General features: G+C 43.7%; 1 protein-coding gene across 3 annotated transcripts in view; it reads right to left on the bottom strand.

Annotated features, from left to right (window-relative positions):
• Positions 1-19,666, bottom strand: part of CWH43 (cell wall biogenesis 43 C-terminal homolog) — a 533,223-nt gene that overhangs the window by 141,803 nt on the left and 371,754 nt on the right. For all 3 annotated transcript variants that reach the window (XM_069631684.1, XM_069631685.1, XM_069631686.1), the window contains exon 11: positions 3,585-3,720. In XM_069631684.1, the coding sequence (XP_069487785.1) occupies positions 3,585-3,720 (136 nt within the window). The remainder of the gene's footprint in view (positions 1-3,584; positions 3,721-19,666) is intronic.

Raw genomic sequence — 19,666 nt, forward strand, 5'->3', positions numbered from 1 at the left:
ATAAGAGGCTTTGTGAAAGCCAGCATTTATGCACCAGAAGGAACGAAGTTTTGGTATCCAAGGAAATATAGAAATTGTGTAGGAAGTTGGATCTATTGCAGTCCAAGTGGACAATGTCAACTTATGACATGGAACAAAGATGAGCATGTAAGAACAGCAGGAAGCTTGAAGGGAGTCATACAAATATGGACCCCAAAGAGACATTTCTTCAGACCTCTATCCCTGGATCCAGAGGATGAAATAAAAGTGGATACAAAAGAAGAAGTGAAAGTGGTTGATGAATTGCCCAGAGGGGGGAGTGTAGAGGAGGTACCAAGCACGATTCACACTCCTACCCATTTTGAAGTAACAGGACAATTCACACCAAAATATGTGACCTATGATGAGCAAATGAACCAGCAGAGTGCCGCAGTGGGTCTCTGTCCAGTACCTATCAGAATAACAGTACCTATTGAAGTACCGACACCTAAGAAAACCTGGACAGTTGGGTACCCATTGAAAAAACCATATCGACAAGTGAGACAGAATGACGATTGTCATAATGCAATACCTGAAGAAGCTAAGAAGATGCTGAAGGAAGACAAATGATGATGTCATAAGAACTCAGACTGACTCACATATACAAGATATAATGGCCTGAGAATGATGAAAAAAGATGAAACACCATGAATAAGTGACATCCTGATCCTAAAGTGAAGAAACTGATGTCAAAATATCAGAATATTACGCCATAAGCACGATGAAGATACTCAGTTAGTATAACCGTGTACACATGCACAGTAACTGCAAGAAGCACAGAAATCGTGAGGATTGCTTATGCTTAGTAGTAAGATAGATTGCGGCAAGTGCCACCTATACATATCCACCTCAAAATGAGCACTTTATATAAGTATATTTCCACTATGCACAAGAGCAGAATCAACCAAAGGTTATTAAAGGTCTCAAGAGGAGAGTTTTGCAGCAAACAAATCAAGAATTAAAGACGGAGAGAAACTCAGATGAAAATAACCATGTCAAGAAGCCAAGGTCGTATCGGCTGAAATAGGCCAACGGTGGATACAATTAATGAGAAGAAGAACAGAGTATCCTGTTCATAAAGGTCAAAGTAAGCCACAGATGGCAGACGACTGGCAGAATTAAATCAAATACACAACATTTCATGAAGGAAAGACCGATTTCTCTGCGTCGAAATCACGTGAACGAGCAAGCAGAAGGGATGAGACTTTCACACCTATGCATGGACCCTTGCCATGCCCAGATGCCTTAACTTTCCCAGACCAAGAAGCAGACTCAAGGCCAACCACAAAGAAATAATTGACACATGACCACTGAAATGATGATTAATTGTAACTATAATTGGAGGGAAGCTGGGGTGCAGACAAACTCCTTGCACCTGGCCGGCTATTCTGAACGCTGCTAAGAGCAAGTGGAAAAGTGTGAGTGGGGTTGATGCCAACCCAATCAAAGTGGACCATGTAATCTAGGGTCCTATAGTTAGTATAACCAATGAGACGTCGTACTTTTAGGGACGTTTACAGTAGTCATTTTGAAGGAAGGGCTTAGATGCCCCACCTGCTATTGTCTATCCAATCCCCTTTCCCCATTACCATATACAGATATAATACCTATATGAAAGTTACCTTCCTAGAACCAATAAAGTTGCATGCTAAGTTTTAAAAGTTACACCTCAGTGATGATGAGTTTTTGATATAAATGTTCTGTTGTTTTCTGAAATTAATTGGAGTTGAAGCGAGAAGGAAGATCGAGCGATTGCTGATATTCATGAACTCCCCATTGTTTGTACTTGTCATTAAACAGACTCCCTTTGCCAAACTATTGAGTTGTCATTATTGATTTGATGGGAGAGTATTAATCTACATCCCCATCCATCTCAAGGGTGCTGTTACTCATCTCAAAGTGCTGTTTTGAAACCCTCAGTCCTATGGGCCGGCTGGGGTCCCTACTGCACAGGTTTGTCAGAAAACATGTGCAATTTTCTTGCAAAGCACTTTTTTGTTTCGTTTTGTCACTTGAATTTCGAGCTGCGCATTTTTCTATATTTTTCTTGAGTTTGAGATCTAACCCAAAAATGTATTCAAATTGCAGGTAATACTAGTGTGTTCAGAAATTCACTTGCGAATTTAACTCGAAATATGATGCATAATTATTTTTAAAATCCAAGATTACACATAAACCTGAGGGGCCTCAGTTTAAATGTGGCGGAATAGAAAATAGGAGCATAAAAACGTGGGCATAATGTGTTTGCACCTCCATTTCTTACTTTGCCCCATTTGGCTGCTGTGACAAGGCGGAGGAGCGGCACAAATCAGACATAAGGTATCTGCCCTCCATTCCTCCTCAGTCTTGTGTTTTGTTGTACGCCAGCATTAGATTTTCACGCCGGCATACAATGGGCCTCATTAGGAGGCTGGCGGTAGCCGTGCCTGTAATACAGGCACGGCTGCCGCCTGTATTTTATTTTTTCCGGTGCCCAGGAATGTGCAATTACTGGGTCATTACGGCCTTGCTGAACCCAGTAATTGCCCATTCCTGGGAGCCGGAAAATATTCTTCCCCATTACAATTTGAGTCCCATAGGGACGGGGAAGCCGGATGCACCGGCCCGTGCATCCGACATGCTCTGCTCACGGGTGCCGGTACGGCCGCCAGGTCAGGCCTGGCAGCCGCAATGGCACCCGCGAGCAGAACTCGTAGTTAGCCAGTCCGGGAAGTATAGTCCCACCATGCTTACCGGTACCGTAGTTCCCGGACCGGCAAACTTATAATGAGGCCCAATGATTGGGCTCCTATGGAAATTGCCTTGGTTTTGAAACAAGACAAGAGCAGGCGTATTCCTTAGAAATCTAGTAAACTCCACCTGGAAAGTGTATTCGCAGGTTGCGTTTGCACTTTTCTCAAGAGAGGAAAATGAAAGTGCAAAAAGCGAGTTTGCCCTGATTTGACTCTTTTCCTCTGCCCTTCGCCTTGTGAAGTTTTAAAATTGCATGCAATAGACCCTGCAGAACGTAAATGGTAAAGCTGGGATTCCCTGCGTGCATTTAAAGTTTTTTGTAAAATCTGTGTGGTGGGATTATAGGTAGAACCGAAGTTAAAATATTTATCACTGCACAACTTCACGAATTTGGTGCTGGGGTAAGGCAATATTTACCCTGCGTCTTTGTAAAAAAATAAGTGCCAGGGCCCAAATATTTTCTAGCACTCCTGTGACACTGCGGGTGGGCCCCACTGCTGCCACCACCCTTAGCTGCTCCCCGCAGTGTCTACATATTTGGGGTTACACAATAGCTCGTCCCTGCTCCTTGTGGTGAATGGACACACTGACTATCACCACTGGTGAATGGACACACTGACTATCACCACTTCATAATTAAAGTGTGTGTGAGGCAATAAGTGCTGGGGCTCATAAATAAGTGCCGGGGCTGAGCCCTGGCAAACACCCTCACAACTTAAGCACTAGGTCTTTATAAATCCAGCCGAACATCTCTAACACTCACTGTCGTAGAGAGTAGTTACACGTTTCTCCTTTCGTATTGGATTGTGATTCATTGTTCATGCATAGCTTACCCCCATGTGTGATCCCTTGTACTTGGACCAAAATCAGAGTAGTAGCCGAGCCTTTCTGCTAACCACATGGTCAGATCGTTGTTGCCCAGGTAAGGTTTCGATGCATCGCTCTCCAAAATGGTAATAAAATCTGCACCTGTTGGAAAAAGGAATCTGTGAAAGAATGATGCGCTGCAGGAAGACTTGTGAATATTAGCTTGCTTTTTAAAAGACAACGGGCCTCTTTACAACTCCGGCAGTAGCCGTGCCGGCATAACCGGCATGGCTGCCGCCGGACTTACATTTTTACCGGCACCTGCGAATGGGCAAGAACCGGGTCATGCCGAGTTTAGCGGACCTGGTAATTGCCCATTTGCGGGTGCTGGCAATAAGGGTCTCCCCATCCCCATTCGGCCCCATAGGGCTGAATGGGAATGGGGCGTCGAATGCACCGGCAGCATTCAGAATGGTGCCGGTGCATCCCACGTGCTGTGCTCGCCGGTGCCGCTCTGCCCGGGCTGAAAGGCGCCCGCGAGCCCAGCTCGTAGTATGGCGGTCCAGGAACTACGGTACCGGCATGCTTACCGGTACCGTAGTTCATGCTTATAATGAGGCCCAACTTAACTTCATCATAACTCATTTCACCTGGTTAGTGAGCCCAGGCGATGCTCACAATGACATTGTTTCAGATGGCATTGGGAGGCTGAAATGTCAGTGCTGAGTCTAGTCTGCTGCTTAGGTCACTCACATATACTTTGCTATTGTGTAGCGTTCACTGAGGTGTACCAGATGCGAAAGAGCTTAAAACGAAGTCACAGAAGCAAACAATAAACGTTCCCCTAGCCCAGGGCTAACAGCTTCGAATAAACACTTCACGTTTTTGCCGCCGCCCACAGCCTACTTTTCACTGCCGCTGACTCTTCCCAGGTTCCCTGTCTCCACATTTCATCTAAGCATATTTCAGGTAACTTACTGGCTCAATGTCCTGGCAAATGCTGATTACTTACCAGTGATCGTCATTACTCAGTGTAATCACTTCCTCATCGCACAGTTGTTGTTTTATGTGGGTAAAGCAAGCTGTCCCAATTTCCCTTTTTCCTCAGAAATGACAGAGATATGATCATATTTACATCCTGCCTTGTTTGAATGTATCAAAAAGTAATATCTATGCATAGGATGGTACCGGAAGATCTGAAATGGTGGAACCAGAATGAACCCAATGCGGATTGAAGAACATCTGTTCTCAATTGTGCTTCCGCAACATCTGCTACATGGATATTGTAATGATAGCTAAAAGTACCCGGGTAAGACCATGTTGCTGTCCGGCATATGTTCGTCATGACTTCCTGTGGTTATGTCCATAGCGCGGTCACTTACTTGGTGGAATGTGTCTGAGGTAAGGACAGGATTGGAGATTTTCCAGATCATAAGTCAGGATGTTTGCCAATTTGAGCCATTTAAGTCTCGGGAGGATAGCTCAGCGGCAAAGCGCTCGCCTTGGAAGCAAGACGACGCAGAGAAACACAGGTTCGATCGCCGGGTCCGCGCTTAGAAACCTCTGGGTATTAAGTGCGATATAAATAACATATCATATCATATAATATCGTCTGTGGTGAGGACAAGTGTTTGACTCCTCTGTGGATTGAATTTCTAGTTATTGGTTTTTCTGAATGCTCGCATTCTCTCCAGGTAATGTGGAATGGCACGGGAATGTCCAGAATATGTAAGCTCGTTCTGAGTGTGAGCTTGGTGATGCAGAAGATGCTTTCAGAATGAGTTCCTGGGACCGATGGAATGAAGAGGTCACCTTAGGGACAAGGGTTGGATCCAGTCTAAGAAGCACATACTCCTTGGATAATAGCAGGAAGGGAGATGACTAGAGAACCCCTCACTCCCCCAGACGTATAGCAGAGGGGAACACCACCAAAAAGTGAATCATAGTGGATACATAGGAAGGCAAGAGAGAATGAACCAGCGTTTCAAAAGAGGTTTCTGGAGGGCGTGTAAGACCCGAGGAAGATCCCAGAGAGGTGAACGTATAGGATTCAGGGGTCTGGAAAAGGTAAAGTTCTGAAGGAGGCTGGAGACCAGTGAGCCTGTTAACTTCTGATTGTCCCAGGCTAAATGAAAAGCTTTAGCAGCTGCTCACTGGACTCGCAAGTTGGATACCGATGGTGATCAAGGTGAAGCGGATGTGAGAGACACTGGATCCATTGTTTTGCTACACCAACAAAAGACAAAACCTTTTCAGTAGGTATTACATCATTGGTGCATAAAGGGTTTCCTAGAATGTTGGCATGCTCTTGCCAGTGTGGGAGACAACCACCCTTTTGGTAGATCTAGACCATCAGGTATAGTTTGCCTCGAGTCACTACTGAAAGAAGAGGGGAGGCAACCAGATTGAATTAGAAGGTCAGGTGGCATCCTGTGGAGATGATGAGATTGCAGATCTGATGGAACCACCTTCTTCAAGGTAGATAGGAGGCTGTTAATAGAACATATCCTCCCACTCTCCTGATCTTAATCCAGATATTTGGAATGAGGGGACATCAGACGCAATATATAAAATAGACCATCTGGTCACCGGAGGAACAAGACATCTTGCCCCCATTCTCTCGAAACCCTATGTCTAGTGCAGAAGTTTGGTAATTTGGCATTGAAAGTGGGGGGCTAACCGTTCTAATCAATTGAGATCCAGATCAGTGCATACATATTAGACGGTTCTGTTCCACCGGGAGGGGAACGCCTGAGATGCTTGGCTGCATCTGATGGATCACCAGATAGGAAGAATTTCTGTTCCATGTGCCCACTTGTCTGTTTACATCCACCTTGGCTGTCATATTTTCTGTTTGTATGTGTATGTTTGAGTCCAGTAAAAGTGGGGAAAACCCCAGTGGAGCCAAGATAATCACTAAGGGTTCTCTGTAGTTGAAGGAGAGAGAGCTGCTTCTAGCCACAACCATTATCCTGTTCAGGACTGAGAGCCAAGGGTTGCCCTCCCCAACCAATGTGGCTTGCGTCTGTGGTGATAACTGAAGGTGTAGGGAAATGAAAGCAGTATTTATGTTAACATGATGTGGGGCCAACCACCACTGTCAGCTCTGCTTAAGGTTGGTATGGAATGGGAGGATGTCCTTAATTTTTTTTGAGACTAGAGACCCCAATATCAGAAGATGGAACATTGCCCATGGAATAATGGACACTAGGGAAGCTAGATCACCCTAAAACCTCAGAAAGGGGTGGGTGGTAGCTTTGTGAGAGGAAAGGAGCGTGGTGAAGTGTAGAAAGATCCTGGAAATCATACCCAGTCTTTTTGACACGCATTTTCCACTGCAGTCATTTTTCACTGCTGATTTTCTACCAATTTATTTTTACAATTTCTTTCACCCAAAATGTAGGAGGGTGTTTGAGTAAGCAAATATGGGGTGGGATGTCAGTGGAATGGGAGGTGTGTGGGGGAAAACGGTGCGGAGTGCGCCACCGGCATTAGACAGTAACATATCTGTGGTAAAAAGAGGTGTGATGAAGAAATGTGTTGTAAAAACATGCAGAACCCCTGGAAACCATTGCCTTGGATACAAATACCTAGGTTGGACTTGAAGTGGCCCCCAAGGAAAATCAAAGATTGGGATGGGACCAGGGATGTCTTCCCATGGTGAAGTAGGAAGATGAATTGTTGAAGGACCTTGTAGACATAAAGCCTAAATCAGCATATCATTTAGCTAAAGATGGAGCAGAATTACCTCTTCATGTAAAACTCCTTCAATTGGTAACAAGAGTTTTGTAAAAACCGTACATACTGATTTTATAACATAAGGTAACATTAGGAAGTGAAATTGTGATTCCTTTATTGCAAATCATAGACACTTGTGTTGGGTAGAATAAACTGATAGATTTACTGTAAATCTAGTAAATAAATAGAGCTCCAGAAATCCTCTCTAGAGATCAATGTTAGTATCAAAGTGAACCATTTTCATGAGATTGATGGACTTGACCTGTGTGTTCCCTCTAAAGGCCTTGTTGAGCCTCTCATCCATTTGGTTGCCAAACAACAGGGTACCCAAGAAGGGTAATTTGAGATGGGTATATTGTTGGACATTTTCCATTTTGCAGTCCCTCAGATGTAGGTGTCTTCATTAGGGTGGCCTTGACTGAGAATAGACTGTAGCCCTGGTAACATTGGATGCAATATCCATTAAATATTCTGCTTGCAGTGATAACCATTTAGAGTTGCCCACTAGTTTCTTCATCTTCATTAAATAGGGAATTCAAGTACTGTATTTCCTTTAGGAGAGTTTGTGACATCTAATTGGTCTGAATGCTGGCTATGAGAGCAAGGTTTACGCCCAAGAAATCTTTCAATACTGCAGCACCCGTCTTCTTCTCTACTGGAGTTCAAAGGATGAGGTCTTCAAGGGAGGCTGAACGTTTATCCAACAAATTAGAAAGAAGAGCATCCAGCTACACATTGTCCTGGAAAAAAGTGGGTAAATTTTCACTGGCGTATGTCTTGTCCGTAAAGCATGGTTCTGCTAACTTTTCTAAAACCTCCCATTATTTCCAGGTGGCTTCCTTGACTGGGTTGATGAGATGGAGTTTGAAGGAAGTAGGGTTCTTAAACTGTTTAAGCAGCTCTGGACCTGATGATGAAGAAGAGGGATCAGATAGACTTGCTGTATCTGTAACACTGTCCTATGGCCTATGGTGAGCCTTCTAATGTATTTTCCACAGCCTTCCTGCAGAGAACATTCATGCGGGAGATGCCAAGCATTTGACCATTCTACCTTGAGAGGGACATTGTTCTTTGGGCCCAAGGGCTTCAGTCTATCCACTAGTGAAATGATCTCTTTCATGTGGCCAGGGAAAGAGGAGTCAACCCAGGGTTGAGTACCCACATATATTCAAGGAGAATAACCTAAGCAATTGGTCATGTGATAGTATCTGGCAGGAGAGTGAACCAGGTATATCAGGAACACAATACTAAGGAGAAAACATGGCTGGGAACTTGCGAGATCCTCACTAGCCATCTTCTTCCTGGCAGTACCTGGCAGGCGAGTGGGACCCACACCAACACGTGTATATATGAGAAAGGCCAGGGGATGAGAGGCATTCCTCCTGGCATTGTGAACTGTTATAGAAAGCCTGACGAGGGCAAGGGAGACATTCCTCGTGGCATTGTGAACTGTGATAAAAAGCCCGAAAAATGCTAGAGGAAGGGAAACATTCCTCCTGCCATTGTGAACTGTGATAAAAAGCCAAGAAAGGCCATGGGAAGGGAGTCATTCCCCCTGGTGGTGTGAACTGTGAATGGAAAGCCAAGAGCGTGTGAGAACAATGCCAAGGAAGGCCAGGGGAAGAGAGCCATTCCCCTGGCATTGTGAAACTGTGAAACCAAGTGAAGACAGAGTCTAGGAGAAGGGAGTCATTCCCCCTGACTATGTGAGGAGAAACACACTGAGAGCCAGAGAGCAGGAGAAGGGAGTCATTCTCCTGACAATTGAGTTAACAAAGAAGATCAAACCAGTGATGTAGGGGAAGAGAGCCATTCCGCCTGGAAGAAACAAATAATGAACTTTTTCTGCAAATCCAGAAATATTTTGTTTTGAAGTATTGACGCCCGTGGAAGGGAGTCATTCCCCCCTGGTGGGAGACTTCTCAACAGAACTGTACCATCCAGTCCAGGAGGTGGGAGTCATTCTCCTGGACCAAGAACATTAGTACAACTCTAGCTTAGTTATTAGTGCAAGGGACATAGATAGGGACGTTGCACACAGGATGGGGGACTCTTTAGTTGCAACGACATCCTGACAGACCCATTAGCACTTTTAGTTGAGGCAGGGTATCCCCTCATAGGTATAGGGAAAGGTAGGGTTTCTCTTTATTTTGATCTGAAATAAAAGTCTGTAGCAATCACTATGCCACCTGTTTTTCAATCCCCTCCTTCTGCACCCTTACAGCTGACATCAATTTGCATTCTGGTACTTGTGTACATCCCTTGATGATTGACAAAATGAAGATACAAGCACTCTTCTTTTGTATAACATTTTCTATACGGATTTAAAAAAAATATATTTTCATATTTGGTTCCCATATGATGTGTGTACTTTCAAAGTCAGGTCCACAAAACAGGGTATTATTTTAGCACATGAAAGCCAAACAGTCACAAATAATTGTACCTTGGGGTTCGCCATGAACTGGGAAACAATGTGGTCAAATTCAGAAATTACAGGCTGGGCTCAAATCCCTGCTTCACCACTTAACCAAAGTGTGTAATCACGGGCAGCTGATTTAATTCCAAAGTGCCAGATCAGTCAACATTGTCAGTGCCTAAAAATGTCAAGATTGTGAGGAGCCCTTAACAGTGATGTAGTTCTCTCAGTTCACTGTTCAAAAAAGCTTACTTTATTGGTTGTCTGGCTATATATATAATAATAGGAACCATTGATGTATTTCACACCACTAAGTCATTTTCTTCCTTGCTCTTCATGGCAGCACAACTTGAAAATCATGGCCCTCCTCTAATTTCCATCTATGTCGGATATGTAAACCTTAATGGAATCTTCTGATCCATATGCCGATCTATGCTTTGATATGTGCACCGTTCTTGTTGCTTATGGACTGTCTCATGAATCCATGTTTAGGCACTTGTACATTCGGTGAGGCTGATAAACTAAGTTCTATATCTATTCTGGAGTAAGTGCACCTTTCTCATGTACTTCTGATCTATGCCATGCAGTTGTACTGCAGCCCATATACCATCCTCCTAGCCTCTATTTCTAAATTGTGCCCTGAACCTATGCTAGAACTCACATTCCCACCTCATGAACTGCTAATGTTGTCCTTGAAATGCCACTTATTTATTATTATAATGCTACCAAGGAGGAAGGGACCAAGAGGATTTGAAGGTAGTATTCATGATTTTTGTTATCACTGTCCGGACAGCATATGAAGCTATGGGTTATGTTAATAACGGGTGTTTGGGGGTGACTAGCGATGATTGGATCTCTTGATTTCTTTACATTGTGGATGTTTGTGTATGTTGGCTCAATATTTGCTTCATTTCCTTTGGTCCTCTTCACCTACTGTGTACAGGAATATCAGTATAGTTTGGCTGATCTCATTTTCAAAACCTTTGTGATGTGCACACAACTTCAGCACAAGGCCTAAATGTCTGTCAAAAATCTAGAAAATTGAACCAGGTGATTTTGAGACTTAAAGGGTCAAAGTTTGTTTTTTCTGCTTTTATTGAAATCTCAAATAAAAAAAAACATGCTTTATTGAACAATCATTTTGGGCATGAAAACGTCAATGAAACTTCACCAAACTTTGGATTAGGCCAGATCAGTTGCATGATAAATATGATGAACCTTCATGGCTGAGAATAAAGGTTAGAGAGGAAACACTAATTTAATTTTCCTATAGAAAGGGTGGTGTAAACCTAACTATAGAGTCACAACTCTGTCATATACGTAGTATACCTGGGATACATGATCACTGAAGGAAATAAGCACATTGGACTCATTGAAACAAAACGCCGGACGGCATCTTTTCTGAAGGCTATGAGTTATACATTTGCAATGAAGAACGCAGGATATAGCTTGAAGGGCATAATAGTAGACTATAAGCAGAGTCGCATGGCCACTATTCTTTACGGTTTGGAGGTCAACTATGAGTCCAATCACATATGGCAAAGCAAACTGGAAGGAATGATATGGAGGAAATGGCTGGGCCTGTCGCAGGGTATTCCAGTAGAGGCAATACGCCATGACCTTGGATTAACCTCACTATCGGGACATGTATTACTCAAAACAACCGCTTCTATTTAGAAAAGCTACGAAACAGCCAACTAGCCCTTTATTATCTCTCTTGAGCAATACAATTTAAGATAACACTGCTAGTTAATTAAGAAAGTTTAAAAAAGACAATGAGAAGTTCTATCAGGAGATAGGATCTCAGAGCCCTCAAACTCGTCTGTAGACGTGCTGAGAGGAAATGGCGTCCAAAATACTTAGATGCTGATAAAAGCATTTTTCGTAGCACTATGTCCACCTACCAAAAAGCCATTAGCGCTGCAAAAAAATCCTTTTTTTGTGAGAAGGTGCAAGCTGCTGTCAACAAGCCTAAGGCTATATTTGAACTCGATCAGTCCTTGTCCACCCCTAGTACTACGGGCTCTGGTGTTACACCTTCTCAAGCCCTTTGAAACACTCTGTCATCTTTCTTTGTGACTAAGATTGAAACTATTTGAAATGGTATTGCGTTGGCGGTCAGCCAAGTCTCTCTTGTGCTGCCCCCCCCCTTTCCTCCGCCATTGCCTAGGTCCACCTGGTCCTCTTTCCCTGTGTTCTCTGAACCTGACATTTCTGAGGCTATTCAGCACCTTAAATCCACCTCTCTAGCTGACCCTATACGGCTTACCTTGCTTAAAGACATCTCAGGCGAGGTAATTTCCCATATTACAGCGGCAGTTAACATGTCATTCTCTGAGGGCTTTATTCCCAGCCCATTGAAACACACACTGGTTATACCTCTGCTAAAAAAGCCCACTCTTGATCCTGGGCTGCTTGAAAACTTTCGCCCCATATCACTTCTCCATGTATTGATGAAGGTCATGGAGGCCCTTGTCTCCCCTCTTTTATCCTCATTCCTAGAATCTTCTGGATGTTTTGACATCTTTCAATCAGGCTTTCGCCCAGGAAGGGGCACTGAGTCGGTACTCAATTCTGTACTCGACGATCTCGCTCGCCTGGTTGATCAGGGTGGAGTGGGAGCAGGACTGCTGCTGGATTTATCGGTCGATCATACCATACTTATCTCCCGGTTGTCGGAAGTCGGGATATCCGCCAAGGTTCTAAATTGGTTTTCTGCTTTTCTGGCTGACCGCTCTCAGCCTGTCTCCCTCCCCCTTTCTGCTCTGAACAGGTAGGGCTTAATTGTGGGGTTCCGCAAGGATCTGCACTTTCCTCCATACTTTTTAATATAAATATTAGATGCCTCCTCCTTCTCATCCACTTCCATGGATTTAGATTTTACTCCTATGCCGATGACACCCAGATGTTGGTTCGTCTTGATCTCACTCGTCCAGACACCGTTACCCAGTTTAGGAGCTGCCTGCAGGACTTGGGAGCATGGATGGCATTAAATTCACTTAAACTTAACGGGACCAAGACAGAGGTCTTGGTGGTGGGCACTACCAGTCCACTCTCCTTCTGGACCCCTGACTTCTGGCCCTCTTCTCTTGGCCCGTTTCCCCTCCCGTCCACTTCTGTGAAAAACCTTGGTGTTAAGTTTTCCTCCTCTCTATCTATCTATGGCTGACCATGCTGCTGCTGTCAGTAAATCTGGCCATTTTAAACTCTGTGTATTGAGGAAAGTTCTCCCTTTCATCCCTGCCAATTCCACGCTCCTGTGGTTGCGGCTCTAGTTTTGAGAACAGTTGATTACTGCAACTCACTGTATCTAGGCCAACCTACCAACATTATAAATAGACTTCAGCTGCTTCAAAACGCTGCCGTTAGAGCAGTCTCCCATCCTCCCTCTTGTACCCACATGTCGCCTGTGCTCAGAGAACTTCACCGGCTTCCTGTGGAGAAGCGCATTTTGTTCGAATCACTGTGCATTGTCCACTGTGCCTTTTATAAACGAGGAGCTGTAAAACCTCCAGGAAAAGTTCACCCAATATGTATCTTCACGTGCCCTCCGATCTCAGTCTGTTCTACTGCTATTGGTGCCCCGTATCAGGCTGGCTAGGATGGGGGGACATGCATTCTCTGTGGTGGCCGCTAGGTCCTGGAACGGACTCCCGTTTACACTGTGTGCCACTACTGACCATCTTTCTTTTCAAGGATCACTCAAAACACTGCTTTTTTAGTCCCTTATGTTCTTCCTCCTCTCTCAGCGCCATGGTGCCCTTGGGTGTAAGTGCGCTTTATAAATCTGCTTAACATAACATAACATAGGATGTGAACCGGCATGGGACAATGATTATTAACAGTTGAAAAAAGAATTGACAAAAATGGTTAAGGGGTGGGACTGGATTAAAAGCCATGGACATGTTGCCTGACTAAAAAGCAAGAACAACTTTTCTCGCCTACTTTTTAATTTTATGCTTCTGCAGAAATACTTGGTGCAACGTCCCTCTCCTTGGTTAAGGAGGTTCCTAATATTTATGAGACTGGACCAGTTACCAACATTGGCTGTGTGCCGGCTTCGACAAGGCATAGTTAAAGCTAATAGATATTGCAGACTATTTAAAGTGCCTTGCATGCGGGAAACTAATAGACAAATACTGATCAGCTGCCTAATCTTAGTTCATGATTATACGTTACATTTAGGAAGATTTGTGCACAACCGTAAATTATTTCAAAACAGAACATTTTTGGTCCTGCTCTTTTAATCTAGTACACAAATATCATTAAGTATTGCTTTGGGAAGACTATGGGCTGTGATGGAAGAGAATTTAACAGGTATGGAAGTCGATGGGAAATGAGATCTAGAGCTTATATGCACATGACAGAGTAGGTCTGTGTTTAAGATCGGCTTCTATAACTATAGTATAGTAGGATTTTATGATGGCACATTTTGCACAATGATTGATTATAAATTTTATCAAGTTTTTGATAGCGTATTTTGTACAATGAATGATTACGAAAGTTATCAATTCTTTTTATGTGTGTTAGATATCAATTATGAATAATATTGGTGTATGTAATTTAAGAAATATTTTATGATGATTTGTTGATGTAAGAAACGTTCGATTGCACTGTACCACACTACTAAATACATAATAGAAAATGTACACATATATATCGTAATTAAGTGGTTTGGTTTCGCCCCTAGGCCCTACATTTGTGAGGAAGAATACGAGCTGTGCTCCTCTACCTACAAGTGCCACACAGATACACTTTAAAAAGGTCTCAGTCCAAGGCATATGGGGACTTAGACACATGGCTTACCTGACACTTTTCCCTATGCTGCTGCCCCATCATGTGTCTGAGCGTGGAGAAGCCGAAGGCACTTGCAGAAAGTAGGGGGAGATCCCTTCCAGAATGCGGTGCTGTGGCTCAGGGAATCTTTCGAGGCCCGTCCCATCATGTGGGCTCTGGAGAAGATGATTGAACTGGGGAAGCCGGAGGAAAATTACTGGTTCTGCCTCTGTGCTCTGGGGAAGCTCCTGCTCGCTGAGCAGACTGCAAGGGCTCCCGGTTTGCGCTGTCGATGTAGTTCTCAGCACACGCCTAGGTGTGCTGCGGTGTGGGGTGTGATTGCGGGAGACCACTCATGGAAACGCATCTGATCAGCACTGAGGGATGCTGCCACTGGGAGCAAAGAGTGCCCGGCCTGGAGTCCATTGGAGTCGCCGAGCCGGTGCTGCATTTAAAAACACCAGCTGACATAAAAGATGGACAGTCACGGGGCTCCCTCTGGCAGGAAGCCCCAATGTACTCCAGTCAGGCACTCATTTATGCTTGTGGATTTCTCCAAAATGGCCACGCTGGCTATCATTACATGTCCTATTTTTAATGTGAAATCCATAGACACAAATTCGAGCTGCAGGCAGCACCACAGCCCTGGTGGGACGGGGCTATGACACTGAGAAGGTCCCTCGGGGTGATAACTTTAAAACACGAAATGAGACCCTCTTTACAGAGATCGATTGGTCTTTCGCAAATAAGAGGGACAGATCGTATATGTATTTGAAAACATCTTTTATGCACATTTAGCAAAGTTAAAAGGTTATGAGGCAGTGTTGCATGTTGTCCACTGATACCAGAACACCCAACCATACCTTCTTCTGTGCCCTGCACTGGACGTAAGGCAGTTTCTGCTAAAACTGCACATTAACCAATTACCGGTTATGGCAGTCCTGGGCCCTCGCCTAGGAGTAACTCTAGAAGGCGGAGACTGTCGGGTCTGTGGCATAGTGGACCAACTGGAATTCGCAGGACATATTCTAACGCAATGTACCACCCTGGGCCCTTTATACATGTGTACGTTGGGGAAATATACTCACAACCATGAAGCTATTATCGCAGACTCCTTTTGGCATTACTGCCTGAACTCTGATACTATCACTATGCAATTACCGCTCTACAGGGTGTGGCAGCATGTTAAATCTTTGTTGCTTGATTAGTTAAATAGAACCCTCCCGCCCAGGGCTCTTAATGTCTCCATTCTACCTTACCTTAAATAATATCCTTTTTGTAGAAAATAGTTGACAAGAGGTCTAGGGTTTTTTCCCCCTGTACTGTATTGACCACCTCATCCGAGGAAGTGTTTGATAATTCTGGAACTGAATTGAAGCTAGCTGATTGTTTAACAATTCTGCATTACGTATTATAAGATATATGTTCCTTAATTTAATCGATCCTATAGACTCTTAATTGGGAAATCAAGAGTCTCGCTTGGGCGGCTTTGCTCTCCCCATTTTTGCTGCTATATTAAATCACAGAGGGTATAATGAAAGTTGAAATCAAGACAGAAAGCATTGAATTCAATTGTATTGTATTATTCTCATTCTTATTCTTATTTGTTGCACAAAAGAATTATGATCTTTTCCGTTATACGTTTGAAATATGTTTTATATGTTTTATTATGTGTAAAGTCCTAATTATGGACTAAATCACAATAAAAGTATTATTATTATTAATATCCATATACAATCAAGAGTGTCATAGGGATGAGCCTCACACGTACTGCAACACACCCCATGATTGTTCTACTTTTTTCCAGGGTTTTGTAGAGTTAGATAGCTCTTTTGACCAAATTGAGGGTAGAAACATGCCTGGTCAGCTAAGGTCTACGGGGTTTGATTGGATGTTTTGAGCTGGTTCATATTACGGCTATGCCCCTTGCAGTGCTCTATTTAATAATGTGTTATTTTAGGATGTTTCACACACTATGTGGTTTATTACAAGCTATTTAAGCCAATTTATTGATTAAGGAGGGTATTGATGGAAGCAGGGATGGGTTACCTGTGAGAGAGTTATGGGCTGCTGGCAAATCTGGGTGAATAATTCCATCGCTCAAGTGGGACGTTTGGGGTGAAGGATGGGGCTGGGAGGGAATTCAAATGTGAGGTACTACCTGGAAAGTCGATCCTTTACAATCTCCTGGGACTCTCCCTTTCGGCGTTCCCAAAGGATCAGTCCTTGGACCTCTGCTCTTCACCCTCTATACCTCTGCCCTAGGAAGACTTCTCTCATCTTTTGGCTTTCACTGTCAACTGCTTACTGATGACACCCAAATATTGTAATCCTTTCTCTCCGTCACCCTAGCCTTTGCAGAACCGAGTATGAACTGGCTCACTGTAATGTGTCACTTAGGGCTCTCGACTACCTCATGCTGAACTCTTCAAAAATGGAATTCATCTTTCTCCTGGCTTTCAATGCCATTCCTCTCCTCCCCTCTCCTAGCTCCTTTCCGCCTGACCTTTTTACTCCCTCACCCGAGGCTTGCATCTTGGAGCCCTCTTTGATAGTGACCTACAATTGCAATAATTCATCACTACTACTGCCTCTGCTGCTTGAAATAACATCCTTACCATTCAGTAAATTCACTCTTTTCTTACTAAACATTCTACAAAAACTCTAATCTCCATTCTTGTGCTCAACAAATTGGACTACTGCTCAAGCCTACTCCTTATCTTTCCTCTATTCTCCTTCCTCCCTCTAGTCAAAGTCCTCAACTTTGCTACCCACACTCCCTACAACCTACCCAGTTCCTCCTCTACTTCTACCTACCAACAACAAGCTGGTTGGCTCTCCATGCACAATCACTCTCTTTTTAAGTTAACTCTCCTAGTCTACCAATCTATCTCCTCAGTACCTGTGTGATTGTGTCTCAGTTTACTCACCATCTCGTTCCCTCTGATCCGCCTTTGTACTCAACCTCACTGTCACATACACTACCTATGCCTCATTTCATGTCTGCTCTTTCTCCCTACTCACACTGCTCCACTGGTACCCACTGCCCATAAGAATCAAAGCCAGCCCAACTGTGGATCTCTGTAAAGCTTGGCTTAAACTTCACTTACTTGCTAATGAGTTCCCCCTGCTCTTATCCCCATCCTCACTACCTGAGCCCACCACTGCCTCCATGTGTAATAATGGAATTTTGTATATTTAATTATTGCTCCTGTTTAGTTTGAAGCACTTGCCCTCTTAAGCTAATGTTACCTTTGCAAGTCACCAGTTTTCTTATAGATATGTTGTTTCTGTTTGTTTTGTCTTTGGTATTTGGCCTAATATTTTGCACCCACATAAAGTGGCTCACTACTGTTCACATCTTTATGCTGTTGTACAGGCACCTTTCGGGAGAATACCTCCTTCCTCTGTAAATGTGTTATTCTAAGTTATTTCTGCTCGAAACTGACATCCCTGGTCTTAAAATAAATACTAAATGAACAAACATGTCTACACGTGTTCTGGGCAAACCAGATGCTTCTAGGCCTGCTATTGACATCTTTGTGGTGATGGTGGTTGAGGGAGCTGCAGAGTTAGCAAGAGTAAAGAATCTGTTTGAGAAACCCAGATGACTCTGGAATGGTCTTTAAAAATAAGGTGACAGATTAAACTCTATGAATAAGAGAGGTGGATTGATAAGAGAAATTGGCTTAGCTTACTTGGGTATCGTTCTTTTTCAGGGATCTAAAACATCAGAATCTCGTACTTTTACTTTACTTTATTACATTTATAATGCGCACCATAGACCCATAGGCATGATGGCATGGACAGAGTACAAACAAACAATAATACATAAAAGGTGCATAAAATGCGAGAAAGTTCCATATGGGGCACAAGCGAATCGCTGTGGCAGTGACAACAGATTTTCCAATAAGACCACTGTAGGACATTCATCAAATGACAGAAAAGCTATGGAGGAAGGGCATAAGAGAGAATTTCCAATGATGGATTATGACATTTACAGAATCAGATTGCACTTCGTAGCACCTTTGGGCAGATATTTACAGCGTTTAAGAAAAGTAGGTAGGGAGCTAGCCCCACAGCCGACTAAGATACAGTCACTGTTGGGTTGTGAGCACCAATCGCTCTGATCTATCCTGCGAGTCGTGATTAAGTCCAAGCGTCGGACCAGCCCTGGTCCTGTTCTCTGACGTAACCAGGCTAAAACCTTGTTGTGCAAGGCTTCTCTAGATTCTTTTCCTTCGATTTTCTGGCTATTGGTTATAATAACGTTTCTTTGATCCATTACAAAATCATATATGTCCACGTCCTTTATTTTCTGCATTTGTGACTTCTTCAATTGTAAATTCCGAGAGAGTGCTCTCTTCAATTTAAAATTTAGAATTGTAGGCTGAATAGCCTCTTTGTGTACAGTGTTCAACTCACGTCGCGGCGCCAAGGGAAGGATTTCCAATGAACCATACATGTTGGGGATAGAGACCCTTTCCTTACAATCCACGACTGCCCCAATAGGTATAGGTGAGTCCAAACTACCCCAGTTGGTTTGAGTCCATTGGTCAATTATTTCCTTTTGGATAAGGGCTTGGCAGGAAACATTCATAGAAGAGGGCTGTGTCAGACCGCCTGACCAGGTGGATCCATACGTCTGGAAAGCAGTGTTCACATTAAGTGGCCGTATGCTTGATGCTCAGTTATTCAGAGCCTCTGCCAATAGGCCAAGATCAAAAGGGTCTTTACATGCGAGTAGTTCTTTAGCAATATTAGCCATGTGCTCAGACCATTGGGGAGGACCAATGGAGAGGCCTATGGGTTCCAATTGAGGTGAGTTAGGCATAGCTCTCCCTTGCTGAACAGGGGATTGTGTAATTATGGATGTCTCCATCGTTGCAGAGAATGGTACATCTATGGACAATAGTGGCGTCAGATGGTCCATATATTTTGTGAATTGGCCGGGGGTACTTGTACCGTATGAATTTTCCTCACAGAAGGACTATCTAGAACCTGTATTAAGCTTGATGCTCTATGCATGGAGGCAGGGTCTTGAGGTAAAGCCATTTTAGTAGCAGGAAGTTTGCTCTGCTTACTAAACACTCTCAGTCTCCTTCGCTCACTGAGAGCTGCGACCTCCAGTACCCGATCTCTGTTTGTGATTGGGGATAAGGCCATGGTAACTGCTGT

Source organism: Ambystoma mexicanum, chromosome 6q, assembly GCF_040938575.1.
Source record: "Ambystoma mexicanum isolate Mex_15411 chromosome 6q, UKY_AmexF1_1, whole genome shotgun sequence".
NCBI classification, from domain to species: Eukaryota; Metazoa; Chordata; class Amphibia; order Caudata; family Ambystomatidae; genus Ambystoma; species Ambystoma mexicanum.